The sequence below is a fragment of the Furipterus horrens genome, unplaced genomic scaffold (assembly GCF_987537825.1).
Source record: "Furipterus horrens unplaced genomic scaffold, mFurHor1.1.pri manual_scaffold_5, whole genome shotgun sequence".
Taxonomy (NCBI): Eukaryota; Metazoa; Chordata; class Mammalia; order Chiroptera; family Furipteridae; genus Furipterus; species Furipterus horrens.
The window spans coordinates 121,465,532-121,484,470 of NW_028327175.1; the positions used below are offsets into that span (position 1 = coordinate 121,465,532).

The 18,939-nt window shown below is 47.4% G+C and overlaps 1 protein-coding gene across 2 annotated transcripts; it reads left to right on the forward strand.

Moving 5' to 3' along the window:
- Positions 1–11,721: 11,721 nt before the first annotated feature.
- MAPK3 (mitogen-activated protein kinase 3) lies at positions 11,722–18,680 on the forward strand. Of its 2 annotated transcripts, none has more exons than XM_090277518.1 (9): positions 11,722–11,894; positions 12,950–13,132; positions 15,371–15,560; positions 15,746–15,862; positions 16,133–16,247; positions 16,641–16,772; positions 16,930–17,039; positions 17,130–17,284; positions 18,088–18,680. In XM_090277518.1, the coding sequence occupies exons 1-8, from the start codon at positions 11,722–11,724 to the stop codon at positions 17,250–17,252; spliced, it is 1,143 nt and encodes a 380-aa protein (XP_090133644.1). In that variant the 3' UTR covers positions 17,253–17,284; positions 18,088–18,680. The 2 variants fall into 2 exon arrangements, with proteins under 2 accessions (XP_090133644.1, XP_090133643.1); XM_090277517.1 differs by having other exon boundaries at positions 17,130–17,261.
- Positions 18,681–18,939: the final 259 nt, after the last annotated feature.

An 18,939-nucleotide genomic window follows, 5' to 3' on the forward strand; every position in this document is an offset into this window, starting at 1 on the left:
TAGGTCTCAATGGCCAATACCAATACAGAGAATTCCAGACCCTTCCTAGGTCTGAGAATTCTAGACCTTTCATAGGTCTCAATGGCCAATACCAATACAGAGAATTCCAGACCCTTCCTAGGTCTGAGAATTCTAGACCTTTCATAGGTCTCAATGGCCAATACCAATACAAAGAATTCCAGACCTTTCCTAGGTCTGAGAGAATTCTAGACCTTACATAGGTCTCCAATGGCTAATGCCAAACCAAAGAATTCCAGGCCCTTTCTAGGTCTCAGAGAATTCTAGACCTTACATAGGTCTCCAATGGCTAATGCCAAACCAATACAGGGAATTCCAAATGACCTTTCCTAGGTCACCAATGGCTAATGCCAATTCCAATACAGGGAATTCCAAATGACCTTTCATAGGTCCCAAGGCTAAATGCCAATACAGAGGTATGGTAACCATACAATAAGACCACAAGTTGTTGAGATTTCCTTTTCCCAGGTTTAAAAACTTTTACAACCTTATTATACAACATTTCCAGACTTTCCATATATTTACCCATTCAGATTTTAACCATAACCCATTTCCAATTCTTGTTCTTTTTTTTTTTCACACTGTAAAGGACTATACTCAAACTCAGTATCTGGCAGCTAAAAGTTCCCTAGATTTGCAGAGATATCCTGCAGTTTTCTTAAGCTTAGACCTTGCAAACACCTGTCATGCAGCAGTGACCTGAATGTTTAGACATATACCATTTTACAAACAAAGCACATCACCTTAAGAGCATACCTAACCCACCATTTTGCCCACTTCAAAGACGGTAGCATTACATGCAGCATCTTTAAAGATGGCAGCACCCATAAGTGCCACCCACAAGATGGTGGCAAACCCACGCGACTCTACCACCATGGTGGAGCACTCACGTGGCTTACCCAAAATGGCAGTATACCTATGAGGCTCAGTGTCCAATTCACAACCTTCATGCGGGCTCTGGAGGGAGAGACCCATTTCTCCTCCTGCAGGGGTGGAGTCATTGGCTTTGCAGTCACTTCAGAAGCCAGAATCAAAAAGGGTGGTACGAGAAAAGTCCCTTGAGTTTGCAAAGGGGTGAGCACTGCGGAAGCCACTCCCACCTGTGGAGTGGGTGGTGTGGTGGAAGCCGCCTCCACCTGGGGAGAGGGCAGTGCCGCAGAAACGACCTCTACCTGGGGAGAGGCAAGGACCAGAAAACATATATACCACTTAGGCATCCCCCTTCTCAGTTTTTTTCTTTTCACTCTCCAGGCATATTTAGGTGGTCAGCGCCCTCAGAAGATGTCTTCCAAGGGGGTCGGCCTGCCACGGGCAATTTATTAATGTCCCATCTGGGTCGCCAAATAGTTGCAGAGCCCGTGGGCTGCTCCAATTGAAAACAAACCCACGGGCTCTTTAGTTAGGGGTCCGATTGCCCGCCGCCAAAATTACAACTCTGAACATTATATTTGAGTGAAAAGAAAAATTGTTTATTTAACAGTTACACATATCCTTGCCTCCCCTCTACCAAACCTAGCCAGTTTTAGGGAGGTCAGAAACACCGTTTCCCTACTTCCTAGGCACAGTTCAGCTTTACCAGCAGCTGCCAATCACTCAACCTGATTGCCGAGGTCCTTTCTGTGCTGTGGTGTCCTCCAGCTCTCGGTGCAGGACCGCCTGGATTCTCAGCCTCCTTGCGAACTGTCTTCTTTCTGTAAACCGCATGGATCTCCTCTCCTTCTCCACAGCACCTCTGCGAACACTCACCAGCGAGGGAGACAGCCCCCGAGCGTGCCCCCCCCTAAAGTGTTCGCAGCTGCCTATATATCCCTGACTGCATCCTCTGACACAGTGGATGTTGCCAATAGTTCTGACCATTGGCAAAACCCCACGTAGGCTCTGTGTGCTTTCCATACCATCACCTGGTTCAAGACTCCTCCCATCCACCTGAGGCTTTGGATGCATTATAGCAATTTACATAATGAAAGACACCAGCCATCAGCCTTAGGCGTGTGGAGGCATTCTGAAAGCTGCTTCCTTCTCCCCATTCCCCCAGCCACAAACTCCGGGGATTTTTGGACTCTCCTGTTTCTGTAACACTAATTTAGTAAAGGAAATAGACATACAAGTCCAGGAAGCACAGAGTCCCAAACAAGCTAGACCCAAACACGACCACATGAAGACACATCATAATTAAAATGCCAAAGGTTAAAGATAAGGAGAAAATCTTAAAAGCAACTAGAGAAAAGCAGAAAGTTACCTACAAAGAAGTGCCTATAAGACTATCAGCTGATTTCTCAAAAGAAACTTTGCAGGCAAGAAGGGACTGGCAAGAAGTATTCAATGTAATGAAAAGCAAGGACTTACAACCAAGATTACTCTATCCAGCAAAGCTATCACTTAGAATGGAAGGGCAGATAAAGTGCTTCCCAGACAAGGTAAAGCTAAAGGAGTTCATCATCACAAAGACATCATTATATGAAATGTTAAAGGGACTTATTTAAGAAAAATAAGATCAAAACTATGAACACTAAAATGACATCAGACTCACAACTATCAACAACTGAATCTAAAAAATAAAAACAAAATCCAACTAAGCAAATCAGAATAGGAACAGAATCACAGGTAAGGGGATCATTTGGAGGGTTATCAGCTGGGAAGGGGAAGGGAGAGAAATGGGGAAATGGTGCAGGGATTTAGAAACATAGTTGGTTGGTAGAAAATAGACAGGGGGAAGTTAAGAATAATATAGGAAAGGGTGAAGCCAAAGAACTTGTATGCATGACCCACGGACACAAACTAAGGGCGGTGGGATTGCTGAAGAGAAGTGGGGTACTGGGCGGAAGGGGGCAAAGGGAAAAAAAAATGTTGGGTCTACTGTAACAACATAACCAATAAAATATACTTTAAAAAAAAGAAGCCCAATGCAAAAGGCCACATATTATGATTCTATTTACATGAAATACCCAAAATAAGCAAATTCATAGAGACAGAAAGCAGATTAATGGTTTTTGGGAATAGAACAATGAGGGAATGGGGGGAGGAGTGACTGATAATGGGTATGGGGTAATGAAAATTTTCTGGAATCACATAGTGGTGATGGTGGCACAGCCTTGTGAATGTACTTTAAAAATTGCTGAACTATGCACATTAAAATGGTGAATTCTATGGTATATGAATTATATCTCAATTAAAAAGTTGATTTCAGCCCTGGCTGGTGTGGTTCAGTGGATTGAGCTCCAGCCTGTAAACCAAGGGGTCACCTGTTCAATTCCCAGTCAGAGCACTTGTCTGGGTTGCTGGCCAGGTCCTGGAATGGGGGTATGTGAGAGGCAACCAGTTGATCTATCTCACACATTGATGTTTCTCTCCCCTTCTCTTTCTCCCTGCCTTCCCATCTCTAAAAATAAATAAATAATAATCTTTTCTTTAAAAGTTGACTTCAAAGAATGAAGTATTAATATATATGATATAAGTTAATCTCAAAAATATACTAAGTGTAAAAGGTCAAACATTAACACTACATACTGTATGATTTTGTTTATATGAAATCCTAGAAAAAGCAAAACTAGAGTGACTGAAGTAGTTCAGTCAATGCCTGGGAGACAGAGTCACCGGAAGGGGACTTTTTAGTTTGAAGAAATAGTTCTATATAATGATTAAGATGATTGTTACATGATTGTATTCAATTACCAAAATTCATAAAGCTGTATACTTAAAATGGATGGATTTTTATTGGTAATTAATATCTTAATCTTAAAAACAGTTAAAATTTGATGTCAACTTAGGGAAGTGTTTCTAATCATAAGAGACATGGAACATTTGTTATCTTTTGCAGTTTTAAGGCCTGCATATACAAAAATCTCCAAAACATTACTACACCTATGAACTTTGTGAAGGAGATAGAATTAGTTTTATTGTCACAAATTTACATTTAATAAAACTAAAGTTAAGAAAAGCTATGGCACAGCCCCCCTCCCAGACTCATATATAAAAGCATTTAAATCTCAACAGTCTCTTTGTCAGACAAGAAAGCTAAGGAAGAAGTTAAACAAGTGATAAGTGGTAACAGGATTCTAACTTGGGCATTCTTATTCCAGAGCCTGTATTTGTTTTCCTTTGTTTTTTCTTCACCCCCCCCCTTTTGTTTTTTCAAATTAAAGGAAAACAAAGTGACATGTGCCACCTGTTTATATAGTCTCCACTTGAGAGTCAGATAGACATTTGAGTCCCAGGCCCGACATTTATCAAGTGTGTGGTTTCAAGCAAGTCACCCACCCTTTCCAACCCAGCTGCCCCTTGTGTGAAAAGAGGCTGACGTCTAGCATCTAGTTCACAAAGCTAGTGTGAAAATTAGGTTAGATCATGGTACCCCCAAACATCTAGCACTTGGGAGGCACTCAGTTTTCCCCTCCAATTTAGCCGTTGCCTATCTGGCACAAAGGGGTTCAATAAATGTATGTTGAAATAACATAATCCAAGCTTCTGCAGTTAATAGAGTATACCTCATCTCTCCACAGTTCTGGGAAGTGAATTCCCAGAAGCTGAAAGTGAGGGACCTTGAAGCCCCCACACTTAGCACTCTATTACCTCACAAATGAATCTATAATGACAAATTGTGCTAAATGGCATGGAAGAAAAGAAGTCCATACAAGCAGTATATATTTAGATCGGAGGTTCAAGATAAGGCTCTGTGTGGAGGTTATTGGGCCAATGAGAGGGAAGCAATATTCATAGTGTACTCCCATTGGTCAGACTAGATATAGATAATGGCATTCTACCTACTGGTGTTGCTCAGTGGGTTGGGCATCGTCTCACAAACCAAAAGGTTGCCAGTTCAATTCCTGGTCGGGGCACATGCCTGGGTTGCAGGCCAGGTCCTGGCTGGGGGTGTGCGAGAGGCAACTGATCAATGTTTCTCTCTTTTTCTATCTCCCTCCCCCTTCTCTAAAACTAAATAAACAACTACAGTTGTTGTTTTTTTTTAATGGCATTTTATCTGGATGCTGCATTTTAACAGGAACACTCTCAACCCTGAGCTCATCCAGGAAAGCAGATTCCAGCTGATAAAGCCTGTGCAGACCATGCCATAAATATTCAATTCCCTCACTCAACAAATATTTATTGAGTGCAAAACACTACTTGATAATGAAGAGGGTTTAAAAATAAGGACACCAGCATTATGACCTTCAATAACTTTTACAATCTAGTAGGGAAAGCAAGATGAGTACATAAATAGATATAATACAAATTTGACATTTGCTCTAAGACAAGAAATGCGGACTTGCACATGCAGTTGGAGGATACCAGAAACAGCTCATGAAGGGGTAATACCTGAGCTAATCCTGGATATGGAAAGGGTTCCTTTCATTGAAAAACCCATCCCCATAAGGGGCATCCCAAATAACAGAAACAGCATGAGCACAGGTGCAGAAGCAGGAATGTGTATGGTATGCAAGCCTTGGAGAAATTCAGTTTGGCTAGAGCCTGAAAAGATATATTTGGGTCAGAATAGGTGGGGCCTTGGATGTTGGTAAAGGAATTTGGACTTCATTTGGTAATTAAAGAGAGGAATTTAGAATTTCTAAGCAGAAACTTTGAAATGGGCACTGCTTTTTTGTCTGCTCAACACTTTCTGGGGAAAAGCACCCAATTTTCATTGGGAAAGCCATCCTTCCCCCAGCCCAGTTCAAGTCATGCAAGTAGAGATAACTAACCCCCCAATTCCACACTGATTGGTTCAGGGATTTGTACAGGCTCCAAACAGAACCAATAACCAATGGGAGTCACATCTGGGATTTTAGCTATAAGGAGACAGAGAACAGCGGGAGAGGGGTGGAGAGATACAGGCAGACAGGCAGAGCTTTCTTCCCTTTGGAGTTCCCAGAAAAAAAGCAAATATGACAGTGATCTTGTCACCATGAGAGAAACCACCTGAGAATGAAACTGATTCAGAAGAAAGCACAGCTCAAAGATGGGACCAATGTCCTAACAACATTTTTTAAGTCCCTGGAGCCAACTGTGCTTTAACATCTACCTCTAAGCTTTTCTATAAGGAAGCAAATAAATATCCTTTCCTGTTTAAGTCAGTTTGAGCTGGGTCTTTGACCTATTGTTACTGTAAGATTCCTGCTTAATACAGACTTCATCAGGGCTGTGTTTTAGGCCTGAGTAGAGAGAAGACGGAGGAAAAGGAGACTAGTTAGCACAATAGTAAGAGTACAATAAGATAGTAAAAGCAAAGTGAAATGAGGAATCACAAGGACACATCAGACAAACACAAACTGGGGAACAGTCTACAAAATAATTAGCCTATAATCTTCAAAAGTGTCAAGGTCATGAAAGACTAAATAAATAAATAAGTAAATAACCAAGGAACTATTCCAGATTAAAGGAAATTAAGGAGTCATAACTGGACTGAACTGGATCATGAACTGGATCCTAAACCAAAAAATGGAGATTAGCGGACAGTTGGCAAAATTTGTAACAGATCTATAGATTAACTCTATCAAGGTTAACATCTTGATTTTAATTATTGTCCTGTATTTGTTTAAAATGTTAACATTTAGGGAGTGTTGATGAAGGGTATACAGAAATTCTTTAAACTCTTTTTTGCAACTTTTGGGTGTGTTCTGAAATTAAAAGTTTTTTAAAGTAAAAAAATTAAAATATGAAATAAGGGCTTGATCAACGGTGGAGAGGATGGCTTTGGGAAATACTAGGGTAATAAAATGGCAAGGAGTTGGCTAGATATGGAGAGAGATGAAAAAAATTTAAAAATTCCAGAGTTCAACTCCGAGAGAATGGTGGCATTACTGAATCAAACAGAGTCTAGAAAAGAAAACCCTCTAAAGGATTTTCACTGGACATGCTGAATTTTATGTATCGGCTAGGCTCAAGGTGAAGCTGTTGAGCAAACAAGGAAACTTTGGAACTGGAACCAGGGAGAAAGGCAATGGCTAAAGTTAGAGATTTTACATAAAGGAAAGAGCTGTCACCACAGGAATATGATGTAACTAAAGGATATACTGTGGAGAAAGGAGGCTGGGGAGAAGGGCAGCCCAGGGAAGGAGCCTGTGGGGTCAGGCAGAGCTGACCACAAAGATTTCAGAGAAGGTATCAGCTGAGGAATGTTTATACCAGAGGAAAAATGTTTGGTCATAGCTGATCTCTAATATATGAAGAAGTGTCACAAGAAGACTGTAACATAGGTTTCTTGAATTTAAAAAAAAAAAAAAAAAAAGTCAGTGTTCTGACCCTTATTCCTGCACAGTTGCTGCTTTCTCAGTTGGTACTGGCTAGCTGCGATAGTTGAAATGGGAATGGTCATTGGCACTCTTCAAATGTTACTCGTTTGTGCTACCCTGGGCAAATTATCCACTGACCTCTCCTGTGACCTTGATATCACAAAGAGGTAAGAACTGGTTTAAAGCTTAGACTAGGCAGATCTAAGAGGAGAGAGCTAAGCTAAATAGCAGCTGTTAGAACAACTCTAATGGTGTGGTGAGCTGTGAGGTGATGAGTTCCTGGACGGAGAAAATGATTCTTCCAGCTTCTTCCAACTCCACAGTTCAGTAAGCTTCTGCTTTTTTTTTTTTTTTTTTTCCTTTTAAATGGTTATAGTATCTCCTCCATATGGCTGCTGTGAGGATGCTCAGAGATAAAATACATAAAGGTGCCTGGCACAAAATAGATGTTCAGTCTATATTAGTTAACTATAAATCTATGAAATAGAAGAAATCCCAGTCCAATCTCCAAGGAAGTACCAACCTCAGCCACTAGAGGGGAACTCAGTTACATGCCTTTTATTTACTTATTTATTTTTAGAGAGAGCGGATGGGGGCGGGGGAGTGGGGGGGGGGACAGACAGCAATCGGTTGCCTCTGTCATGCCCCCAGCTGGAGACCTGGCCCGAAACCCAGGCACATGCCCTGACTGGGAACTGGCAGGATGGTGCTCAATCCACTAGGCCACACCAGCCAGGGCTCAGTTACATGCCTTTGAATGGAGTAAGACACAGCAGGAGGTGAATTGGGATACATTAGCCTTTCCTAAAACAAGAAATTCACTGCCATTCAGGAAATCTGTCTCCATGCTGAACTCCATGGTGTTTTCTGAGTTACTATATTCTCACAGTTGCAAAATGGTCTGGCAAAAGTCCCTCAAAGGCTTTTACTGTTTACTGAGTAACATCTAAACTTGCCAGAATCCAAGGCCTTCCTCAGTCTAGCCTCAACCTACCTCTCCAGCCTGAACTTCCTTTAATACTTTTTTTTCCTAGATTTTATTTATTTATTTTTAGAGAGAGGGGAAAGGAGGAAGAGAGGGAAACATGAATGTGTGGTTGCCTCTTGCACACCCCCAACTGGGGACATGGCCTGCAGCCCAGGCATGTGCCCTGACTGGGAATCGAACCAGAAACCCTTTGGTTTGCAGGCCGGCACTCGATATGTTACAGAACCCCTGGGCTGCTCCAATTGAAACAGAACCTACGGGCTCTTTAGTTAGGGGTCCAATTGCCTACTGACAGAATTATAACTCTCAATACCAGAGTTTAGTGAAAAAAAAAAGAATTGCTTACTTAACAGTTACGTAGATTTAGATTATTTGCGGATTTCTGCCGTTAAGTTTTATGTTCCTTAAAACACCGAAAACATATATCCTTGCCTCCCCCTACCAAATCAGGCTAGTTTTAGAAAAGTTAGAGATACCGTTTCCCTACTTTCTAAACACAGTTCAGCTTTACCAGTAACTTCCAATCATTCAATTCTGATTGGGGAGACCTCGTCTGTGTTATGGTGCCCACCAGCTTTTAACCCAGAACCTCATGGATTCTCAGCCTCCTTGTAAACTGCATAGTTAGTCCTTTGTAATCCACATGTTCAGTCTGTTCCTTTTCAAAGCAGCAAGGTACATCCCTTCCTTAAAACTGCATCGTCAGACTCCCATATGATCTGCCTGTCCCCAGTTAAATTCACATGGTCTGCCTGGCTAAAATGTCTGCCGCTCATTTTTAAATCCCTGACTACGTCCTCTGATGCAGTGGGTGTGGTAACCAGTTCTGAACATTCACAGGACCTCACGCAGGCTCTGTAAACTCTTTCAGTACCATCCCATGGTCCAAGACCCCACCCATCTACCAGAGGCCTTGGATGCATTAAAGCAATTTTGCATAACAAAGACACCAGCCACCAGCCTCAGGCATGTGGAGGCATTCTGAAAGCTGCTTCCTTCTCCCCATCCCCCAGCAGCAAACTCTGGGGTTTTTTGGACTCCCCTGTTTCTGTAACAAATCCACTGAGCCACACCAGCCAGGGCTCCTTTAATACTTTAATACTGCAGCTGCACTGGCCAAATCATGCTGCCCCTTCTTCTTGATATCTTTCCTCTATCCCCACTCTCTGAAACCCTACTTCTTTCTCAATGATGTAACTGCAACCTCCTGCATTACTCCTTCCTCACTTCTCTAGAAAGGGTGGCCTCGCCCACCCCTGAGTTCACACACCATATATTACATCCCCCTATCTTGTATTACATTGATTTATATATTTGCATCTCTTCTCTTCAATAGATTAGAAACGCCACAGGTAGAGAGGCCAACGGGTAATCCACCCAGAGTAACAAAGTGAGTAGTGGCAGAAACAAAATTCTAACCTGGGCAATCCGGCTCCAGAGAGCTCTTGCTCTCAACCATTCGTCGGCAGCCGTCCGTCTCGAGAGACGATGGTGTAGCTTCTTAAGAGTCTATCTGCACCGCCGAGAATGGCTGTGCAGTCCGACTCGGGAGTGACACGGTATCTGTCTCCTCCCGTGTTGAATCGACATCTTGTGATGACGCTGGAGTGTCCTCTCCAGTGAAGCTGAAGCTACAGAGCCTGGGCAGGGTGATATGGAGGGTCTGCTGTTGCCCATGCAGCAGACCCCCCCTCTCTTCGCAGCTGAAGGGTCCAAGGGAAAGACGGAGTCAATACAGCTTGGCTTCAGGTGCGCCGCAGGAGTTGCCGGTGTTGACTACAACGTCAAACCGCCTTAGGGACTCCGGCTCCGGATTTTCTGTTGGGGTTTACTCCCTTAGCCTTTCCCCTGAAGAGGTATGCCGCAAGGCAGCGGAGGTTTTTTTTTTTTGGAGTCAGAGTTTTCCTTCTGCTCTCAACCACTAATTCACACTATACAGTAATCTTATATCAGCCACAGTGCCTGGCTCAGAGCTTTGCACGCAGTGTCACTCAACAGCTTATCAAATGAATAACTTTTTAAAACATTGATCTAATTAACACCTCTTGAACCTTCACTGGCTTGTGGGCTACTGGGAACCACCAGCAACTTGGTCTCATTAAACTGAATTAGAGTACCTGGCCATAGATCTAATTATGAGCAATTTCAGAATAATTACTGTTCCACTTTGCTTCTTGTTCTATAATGCATATAAGGACCTCCTCCCAGCTTCTACAGGAGGAAAAAAACAATGTGATTACTTACTGAAGCCTAACAAAGTGTTTTTCTGAAGCTTCCAGCTCACATCTTCACTGTGAAGAGAGGGGACTAGACTGGATCACCTCTGAGGACCCTTCAGTTTTAACAATCTATGATTCTGGGAAACTGAGTGGAATTAAAAAGAGCCTCTGTGTCAGAAGATATTCTGAGTCTCAGCTTCCCAACTCCTATAAAACTTGATTCATCCATTCAAAAAATTTTCAGAGTACAAGTGCTAGGCACTGTACACTAATGAACAAGACAGGCATAGTCCCACTCATCCAGCTAAGAAAATCAGATGACACCTAGATTGTGGGGTGTACCCAAGGAAGAAACCGAAGTGGTCAACTATAAAGTCTAGTACAGAATCAGATGATGATCTTGACGGGATTCCAGTTTTGCCAAATCCAGTGACAGCAAAAAATGCGACCTATTTTGCTGTTTTTGAAAAAAGCCTGACAGTATGGTTTAATCAAGCCCAGTCAACACAGGCAGCAAGCAGCTTTCTCACCTTTCCCTTTCTGTCCAAGTAAAGGCACGCTGGGATTATCTGTTCCCTGCCGTGAGGGGACTGCACATTTGCTGACATAGGTCTGTTCCCTAGCGCATGTCAAAGGCCTCTGTCTGGGCGTCCGGACCCCTGGGTTCTCCAGCCCTCAGTTGTCTGAGTGACTAAGTCGCCAGCCCCGCTCAGGCTTCAGTTTCTGCACATGCGAGAGGCAGGACTCATTTGTGAGGAAGTCGTCTCCGACGGCTACTGTGAAACACAGGCGAGATCACTCATCGTCGGGCCGAAGCCAGCTCAGGGAGGCCTAACTCCGAGGGCTGGTGAGTACTCCCTTAAGGTCCCAGCCCCAGCCCCAGGCCACTCCTCCGGCTGCAGCGGCTCTGCCAGGAGACGCGGTCCTGGTCCCAGCTCCATCACACACTTGCTGAGTGGCTCTGGTTAGGTCACCGGGAGGCCGTACTCGCTGTTCTGTATTCGGCGGGAAGGTCTAGACCTTTTCCAGGCGGCCATGGGGAGCCCCTACGCTGACTAAAGCAGACGGAGCCGGCGGGTGCCAGCTGCCAGGGAACCAGCTGTGGCAAAGCCGGGCGCACGCTAGGGCGCGTCACGTGACGGACGCAAGGACGCGGGGAGAACAGGGCCTGGCGCGCGGGGCTCCGCGGGTGACCGGGCGGGCGGGAAGGGGCGGGGCCTCGGGCGGGGCCGCTGGGGAGAGGCGGGCGGGCAGGAGGGGAGGAGTGGAGATGGCGGCGGTGGCAGCAGCTCAGGGGGGCGGGGGCGGGGAGCCCCGGGGAGCAGATGGGGTCGGCCCGGGGGGCCCGGGGGAAGTGGAGATAGTAAAGGGGCAGCAGTTCGACGTGGGCCCGCGCTACACGCAGCTGCAGTACATCGGCGAGGGCGCCTACGGCATGGTCAGGTGAGGGGGCGTTGCGGGGCAGGGGGCGTCTCTTGGGGAGGAGGCTGGGGCGGGTGGGGAGGGCTGCCGGGTGCTGAGTGCTCTCTGGGCCTTGAAGATCCGAGTGTCCTGAAGAGGCAGGGGCTTCGCGCGGCCGGGCACCATCCCAGGGAGAGGGCCTTGAGTGCTTTCTGGGGGAGGCAGCGCTGCCTGCGTTCGAAGGAGAGGCGGCTTGGAACCTTTGAACTGACTATTCTGTAATGAAGGGAGAGGTATCTGAGTATATGGCGGAAGCTGTGGGGACCTTGGGGACCCTGTTGACTTGGGGTGAAATGAAGAGAAGAAGTGTTCTTGGGGAGGTTCTGTCCTTGGTGGAGAGAGAATGAAGGACCCTACTTTGAGAAGAGGATGCCTTAGAGCCCCTCCGCGAGGCCTGTCTGGGAGTTTGGAAGAAAAGAGCAGATCTCAGGGCTCAGCAGGGTGGGGCAGTGCTTTGGGCCTGGGGGTCAGGGGTCCAGAGAGCCATGAGGGGTCCAGGAGTGCCTCCCTGCAACTTTTGGGAGGGGTCTGTGAGTTTTCCCATCCCCACTGCGTGCTCTGAGCCTCTGTTCATCTGGGAAGAGCTCTGCTGCCCATGTACCCTGACTCGGTGCCTGCCTTACCCCTTCCCTTCAGTACCCCCTGTGACACCCTCCATCTCCCTGTATTGGTCTCACTGTGTGTCCTCCACTCATCTCCCAGCCCCTGGACCTGCCTTGGGTTGAGGGAGCTCATCATGGGAAGGGGAGGATGAGGGGTCATGGCAGCTGGAATGGAAAGGGTTGAGGAGAGGGGAAGTCAGTGAGCGGTCAGTCTCTTCCTCTCTTTGTGAAGTCACTGAAGGGCTGCCTGGCTGGTCCCCAGCTTTCTCCCTGGAGATCCCAGGCTTTCACAGCAGGAAGGAACCAGCATTGTTTATGACTTGGCCAAAGCCCGCTCTTACTCCCTCCCTTCCCTGCCATGGCCTGGGTGGGGCCACCAGGCCTGGACTCCACCTTTGTAAGACCACACCAACAACACCTCTCTGGCCCTCTCAGCTCAGCTTACGACCATATATGCAAGACACGCGTGGCCATCAAGAAAATCAGCCCCTTCGAACATCAAACCTACTGCCAGCGCACCCTGCGGGAAATCCAGATCTTGCTGCGTTTCCACCATGAGAATGTCATAGGCATCCGAGACATTCTTCGGGCATCTACCCTGGAAGCCATGAGGGATGTGTATCCTTCACCTTGGCCAGATGGCTGGCCAGGCACAGCCTCAGAGCTGGGCTGGGAGAACACTGGCTCTCTCTTTCTGCTCCCTTCCCTGTCACCTGTCACCCCCCCAAACAAACCCACTGAAAGAAAGCTTCTAGCCAAAAAGGAGGCCACAGAGTGTAAGAGTACTGGGAGGCCTCAGGTGAATCCTGGCTTGCTGCAGACAGGCAGTATAGCCTTGGGCAACTCTGTTCTCTATGCTGTGCCTTTGTGGGGGGCTGAGCAAGATGTTCTGTATGGGAGCTTTGTCTCCTAACGTGCAGTTCTGTGACATAATCCAGCCTCTGCCCACAGTCAGTTCTTGTTTAACAGATGATTTCTTCCCCTCTGGGTTCTCAGACTGGAAGGCAAGCAGGCAGGAAGAAAACTGCCCTTTTCTGAGGGCCTACTATGAGTCAAGTGCAGTACTTGCTCAGAGCTTTGATGTTTCTGATTCTATTTCCCAACTGCCCTATGAGATGGGTCTCAGCTCCCTTTCATAGATGAGAAAATTGAGTCCCAGAAAGCCTGAAATCAAGAGCCTTTGTTGCTGCCTCTGCCCCTCCCCCAAAAGAGACCAGGTTCTTTCGCTAGGACTTCCTGCTCAGAGCCCCACCTGAGTCACCTGTGGACTTGCACCTTGCCCAGGGAGGCACAGCCCTGTCTTTGTTGCCCTTCCCCCATATTGCTTTCCTAGTTTGTTGTCCACTTCCTGCCTGGCTCTTGTTGTTAGTAACTTGTAATACCCATCACCTCTCCCCTACTCTACCTACCCCCAGTCAGTCCCAGTTCTCCACCCAAGTGTGGGGACTTATACTGCAGTGTCTGCAGCTCCCACCACAAACTGTGGTCAGGAAAACTGTGGTCAGGAAACCTTCACACTCACCCCCAACTCACTGTGACCTTAAACATTCTTACTGGGTGGGCCTCATCTACAAAACAACAGGGTTGGTCCATATGTTCTCAGAAGGCACTTTTGAGGCTAATTCTAAAAGATAGTCCTGACTTATTCTTGCAGAGACAAGCCAAGTAACGTGTGTGTGTGTGTGTGTGTGTGTGTGTGTATTTAATCTTAAAATATAAAAGGATACATTCCTCTGTCTTCTGATCCATGATCAAGCACTCTTTGAGTAGGAGCGTGCTGTTTGGAGTTTCTCATTTGTCTTACACAAACCATTCCCATAAGGTAGGCATTTATTTTTAAGCAAACATTTATTGGCCCTGGTCAGGTAGCTAAGTTGGTTATATTGTCATCCCAATACACCAACGTTGCAGGTTTGATCCCCAGTCAGGGCACATACAAGAATCAACCAGTGAATGCATAAATTAGTGTAACAACAAATCGATGTTGCTCTCTATCTCTATCTCTTTCTCCCTCTCTAATAAATAAATAAATAAATAAATACTTTAAAAAATTTGCCCTGGCTGGTGTGGCTCAGTGGATTGATCACCAGTTCAATTCCCTGTCAGAGTACATGCCTGGGTTGCAGGCCAGGTCCCCAATTGGGGGTGTGTGAGATGCAGCCAATTGATGTTTCTCTCACATCTTTTTCTCTCCCTGTCTTCCTCCCTTCCCCTCTCTCTCTCTCCCTCCCTTCCCCTCTCTCTGAAAAAAAAAAAAAAATTATTGCATGCCAGATGGTATTCATACATTATCTCGTTTAATCCTCTCAACAGCCATGTGGCTCAGGCATTTATAATAGCAATACTAGTTCATGTTTGCTGAACACTTTAAACATGCCAAGCACTGGGCTGGCTGCTTTACATGGGTCATTTCGTATCATTGTCACAACCACACTCAAAAGAACTATTCTTTCCCCTTCTTTTCAGATGAGGAAATAGAAGCTCAGGCAGGCTGAGGTCATAAAACCAATGAGCATTGGGTGTGGTTTCAGCACCATCAGGTTAAGCCCAGAGCTGCTGCTCTTAACTGTGAAGTTCTGCCTCCCACAGTTTATTGTCCCCATTTTTCCTAGTAGGGAAACTGAGGACACAGAACTGAAATGCCTTTGTTCAAAGTCACCAGCTGAGATGCAACAGAGGCACTGAGCCCGACTGCTGAGTATGGGCCTTACCCAGTTCTTGATATGGGTTGGCTGATCTCTTGAGTCCTAGGGGTGTCAGTTGGAGGGGATGTGAAGCCTAGTCACCAGAACCCATTGTTCTTAACTAAGTACCTCCTGCTACCCCCACCTGCGGGGTCTCCGATACCATCCTCAGCTACATTGTGCAGGACCTGATGGAGACAGACCTGTACAAGTTGCTCAAAAGCCAGCAGCTGAGCAACGACCACGTCTGCTACTTCCTCTACCAGATCCTGCGGGGCCTCAAGTATATCCACTCAGCCAATGTGCTCCACCGGGATTTAAAGCCCTCCAACCTGCTCATCAACACCACCTGCGACCTTAAGGTCAGAGGACTGAGTGCCTATTCCCTCCTCCCTGTGGGGTCTGGGGCTTCCATTTGACTAATAGTCCCCTGGAGTAGGAGAACATAGCAAGCAAAGGGAACAGCATGGGCAGAAGCATGGCAATATGATTGCTTGGGCTGTGGAGACCTTGAGTACCAAGCTTAGCAGCCTGGGTTGGATTCCAGATCTGTGATTTTGGCCTGGCCCGGATCGCTGATCCTGAGCATGACCACACTGGCTTCCTGACGGAATATGTGGCCACCCGCTGGTACCGGGCCCCAGAGATCATGCTTAATTCCAAGGTAAGGGGGCCACCCACCCCCAAAGGGATCAGGTCCCAGAAGGCGCTGGAACCACCTCTGAGCCAAGCAGTGACCTCCATGATGCAGGAAGTCTACCCCCTGGGCCATGCCATATTGCTGTCGTTCTTGGGATCTGGGCACTAGCTCCTGCAGGCCTCTGCTCTCTGCCTCCCTGAAGCATTGAATCGAGGTTGGGGTGGTGGCTTGGCCCAGACAACAGGGACCTGTTGAGGCTGGCCCAGGAGCCCACCACCTTCTCCTCCTCCCCAGGGCTACACTAAGTCTATTGACATATGGTCTGTGGGCTGCATTCTGGCCGAGATGCTCTCCAACCGGCCCATCTTCCCTGGCAAGCACTACCTGGACCAGCTCAACCACATTCTGGGTGAGGGGGACCTGGCCAGCTGAGTGGAAGGGATGTTAGCTTATTGGAAGTGAGGTTTCTTTTAGGTCAGGGTCGGTGGGTCTGTAGGAGTCGGATCAGGGGTACCACCACACTTGGAGCTCCTGTAGCATTTCACAGTGTTTCAGTGAGATACGGATACTATCCCATTTGATACATGGGAAAAGCAAGGCTATACCCTATACTTAGGAAGTGCTGGTGCTGAAATTTGAACCCAAGGTTGCCCAAATCCAGACCCCTTGCATCACCACCATAGTGTTAGCTGGGAGATAACTGGCAGGACCTGGAATGGGTTGGTGGGCACTCTTGTTCTTGGCTCCTCTGTCCCCAGAAAGGAGAGAAGATCTCTCACCAAGTCACCTGCCCTACCCACAGGTATCCTGGGCTCTCCATCCCAGGAGGACCTGAACTGTATCATCAACATGAAGGCCCGAAACTACCTACAGTCTCTGCCCTCCAAAACCAAGGTGGCCTGGGCCAAGCTTTTTCCCAAGTCGGACTCCAAAGGTGAGAGAGACATGGGAACAAACATGGGATAAAAACTGGGTGTATGAGCCCAGCGGCTATTGGAGTAGACAGGTCCCCTGAGCACAGAGGAGCAAAACAGTGCTTCTGGGAACTTCCCTAGACTTCCCTTTGACCCCTAATTCCTGCACTTCCTTAGCCCTTGACCTGCTGGACCGGATGTTGACCTTTAACCCCAATAAACGGATCACAGTGGAAGAAGCCCTGGCTCACCCATACCTGGAGCAGTACTACGACCCAACAGATGAGGTGGGCCAGCTACCGGTAACAGGTCTGGTGGGTAAGTTGGGTAGGCATCCCTCAGTATCTGGCCTAAGCCTCACTTCTTTGTCACTCCAGCCAGTGGCTGAGGAACCTTTCACCTTTGACATGGAGCTGGATGACCTACCCAAAGAGCGGCTGAAGGAGCTCATATTCCAGGAGACAGCCCGCTTCCAGCCTGGGGTGCTGGAGGCCACCTAAGCTGAACAGGTGCTTCTGCTTCCTCGGGCCTAGTGAGTGCTGTCCACCACCCACGTGCAGATTCACCCTCAGGCCATATAGCCATGCTCATGCCCATGATCCCTGTGTTTGGTGGCAACAGAAGGGCCAGAGCCTGCCCAGGCCTCAGACCTGTGGTCTACCTAGTCTTCATGTCCCTCCTCCTTTCCCCCAGCCACAAGTGTCTCCCACCTGTCAACACCCTGCTTTCTCCAGTCGCAGTAGCCATTCTGGGCCTTCAGAGGTCTTTGAGGGCCCCTCTCACCCATCCAAGGAATGGAGCCAGGTTTTGCCTCTCTCGGTATGGGCAGAGGCGGTAGGTAGGGCAGTAATTGCTTTGGGAGGAGCTAGCAGCGCTCAGCCTGACCCAGATGCCAAGCTTTCTCACACCTGGTGCCCAGGTCAGTGGTTCTTTGGAAGACTCCACAAGGCCTGTCCAGACCCACTCTGCTCTTCCTCTCGTCTTTTCTGTCTTCCTGCCAGCTGTAGACTGATAGAAGGAAGGCAGACACAACTGTAAGAGCCCCGTGATATTGTGCAAGACACTTCACCTCTGCACCTCAGTTTCCTGGGAATAGTCCTGATAATGAGAACAAACAGAGCACTAAGCATCATTCTAAGAGGTTTATGTATATGGACTCATTTAATCCTATAGCAGTACCATGAGATAGGTACTAATGTTATCCCCATTTACACATAAGGAAACTAAGACACATCTCACCCAGCTGAGAATAAAATGAGAGAAGTTGAGGTCAGCGCTCGGGCAGGTGCTCTCATGGGTGCTAATGGTTCCTTTCCTGCCTGCTTTTTTGTTTAGGCCCTGCCTCCTGCCTGCCCCTCCCCTGGTAGACTGTTAGAAAATGGACACCGCCCAGCCTGGACCCCAGCAGCCCAAGTCAGGGCAGAGGATGGGCCTGGTCACCTTCTCTCACTTCTCTCAAGCCTCCTGCTTTAGGCAGACCAAGGCTTCCTCTATCCCACCTGCCCCTCCCGGGATCTGCGGGGCTCAGGTGGCCCCAAAGCAAATTCCCCTCAGCTGCTCTCCTCTACCCCAGCTATCCTAGTCTATGGTAGTTTTGGAATCAAAGGGCTCTGGCTGCCCTATGACCTACTGTGGAGTGGTGGGGGATAGGGGTCACTGAGTAGGGACTCAGGGCATCCCTGCCCCACTGGCCTCATTAAAACCTCACCTATTTTCCCTGAAGGAACATTCCTAAGGCTCAAGGGCTAGTATACCTGAGGAGCAGGGCCCTGTCTGAACTCCCTCCCCTAAGCTGCCACATGTAATGCTCCTGCTGCTTCTGTATGTGGGTGAACAGAAGTGGAGGTGGGGGCACGTGGAGAGCCCAGTGCCCCTGCCCACTCCTGTGCCTGTGTCTAATATATAAATATAGAGATGTGTATATGGTGGCCCTGGCTCTGTCTGTGTTTGCTGATGTCGTGTCCCTCGCCATTGCTGTTCCAAAGACTGACACTTCAGCCCAGCTGCTTGCCAGCTGTGGCTTTACCATGGTGACCTTTGGCTCCCCAGCTGGCCTGGGTTGTGGATGGGAGTGTCAGAAGCTCCATACTCCCAGACAGAATGGGGTCAGTCTTCTCCTTAGTCACTGTCCTCTACCCTCTCTAATGTCTTCCTAAGTGCTGAGATGATTGGGGGGTGACTTGGGCA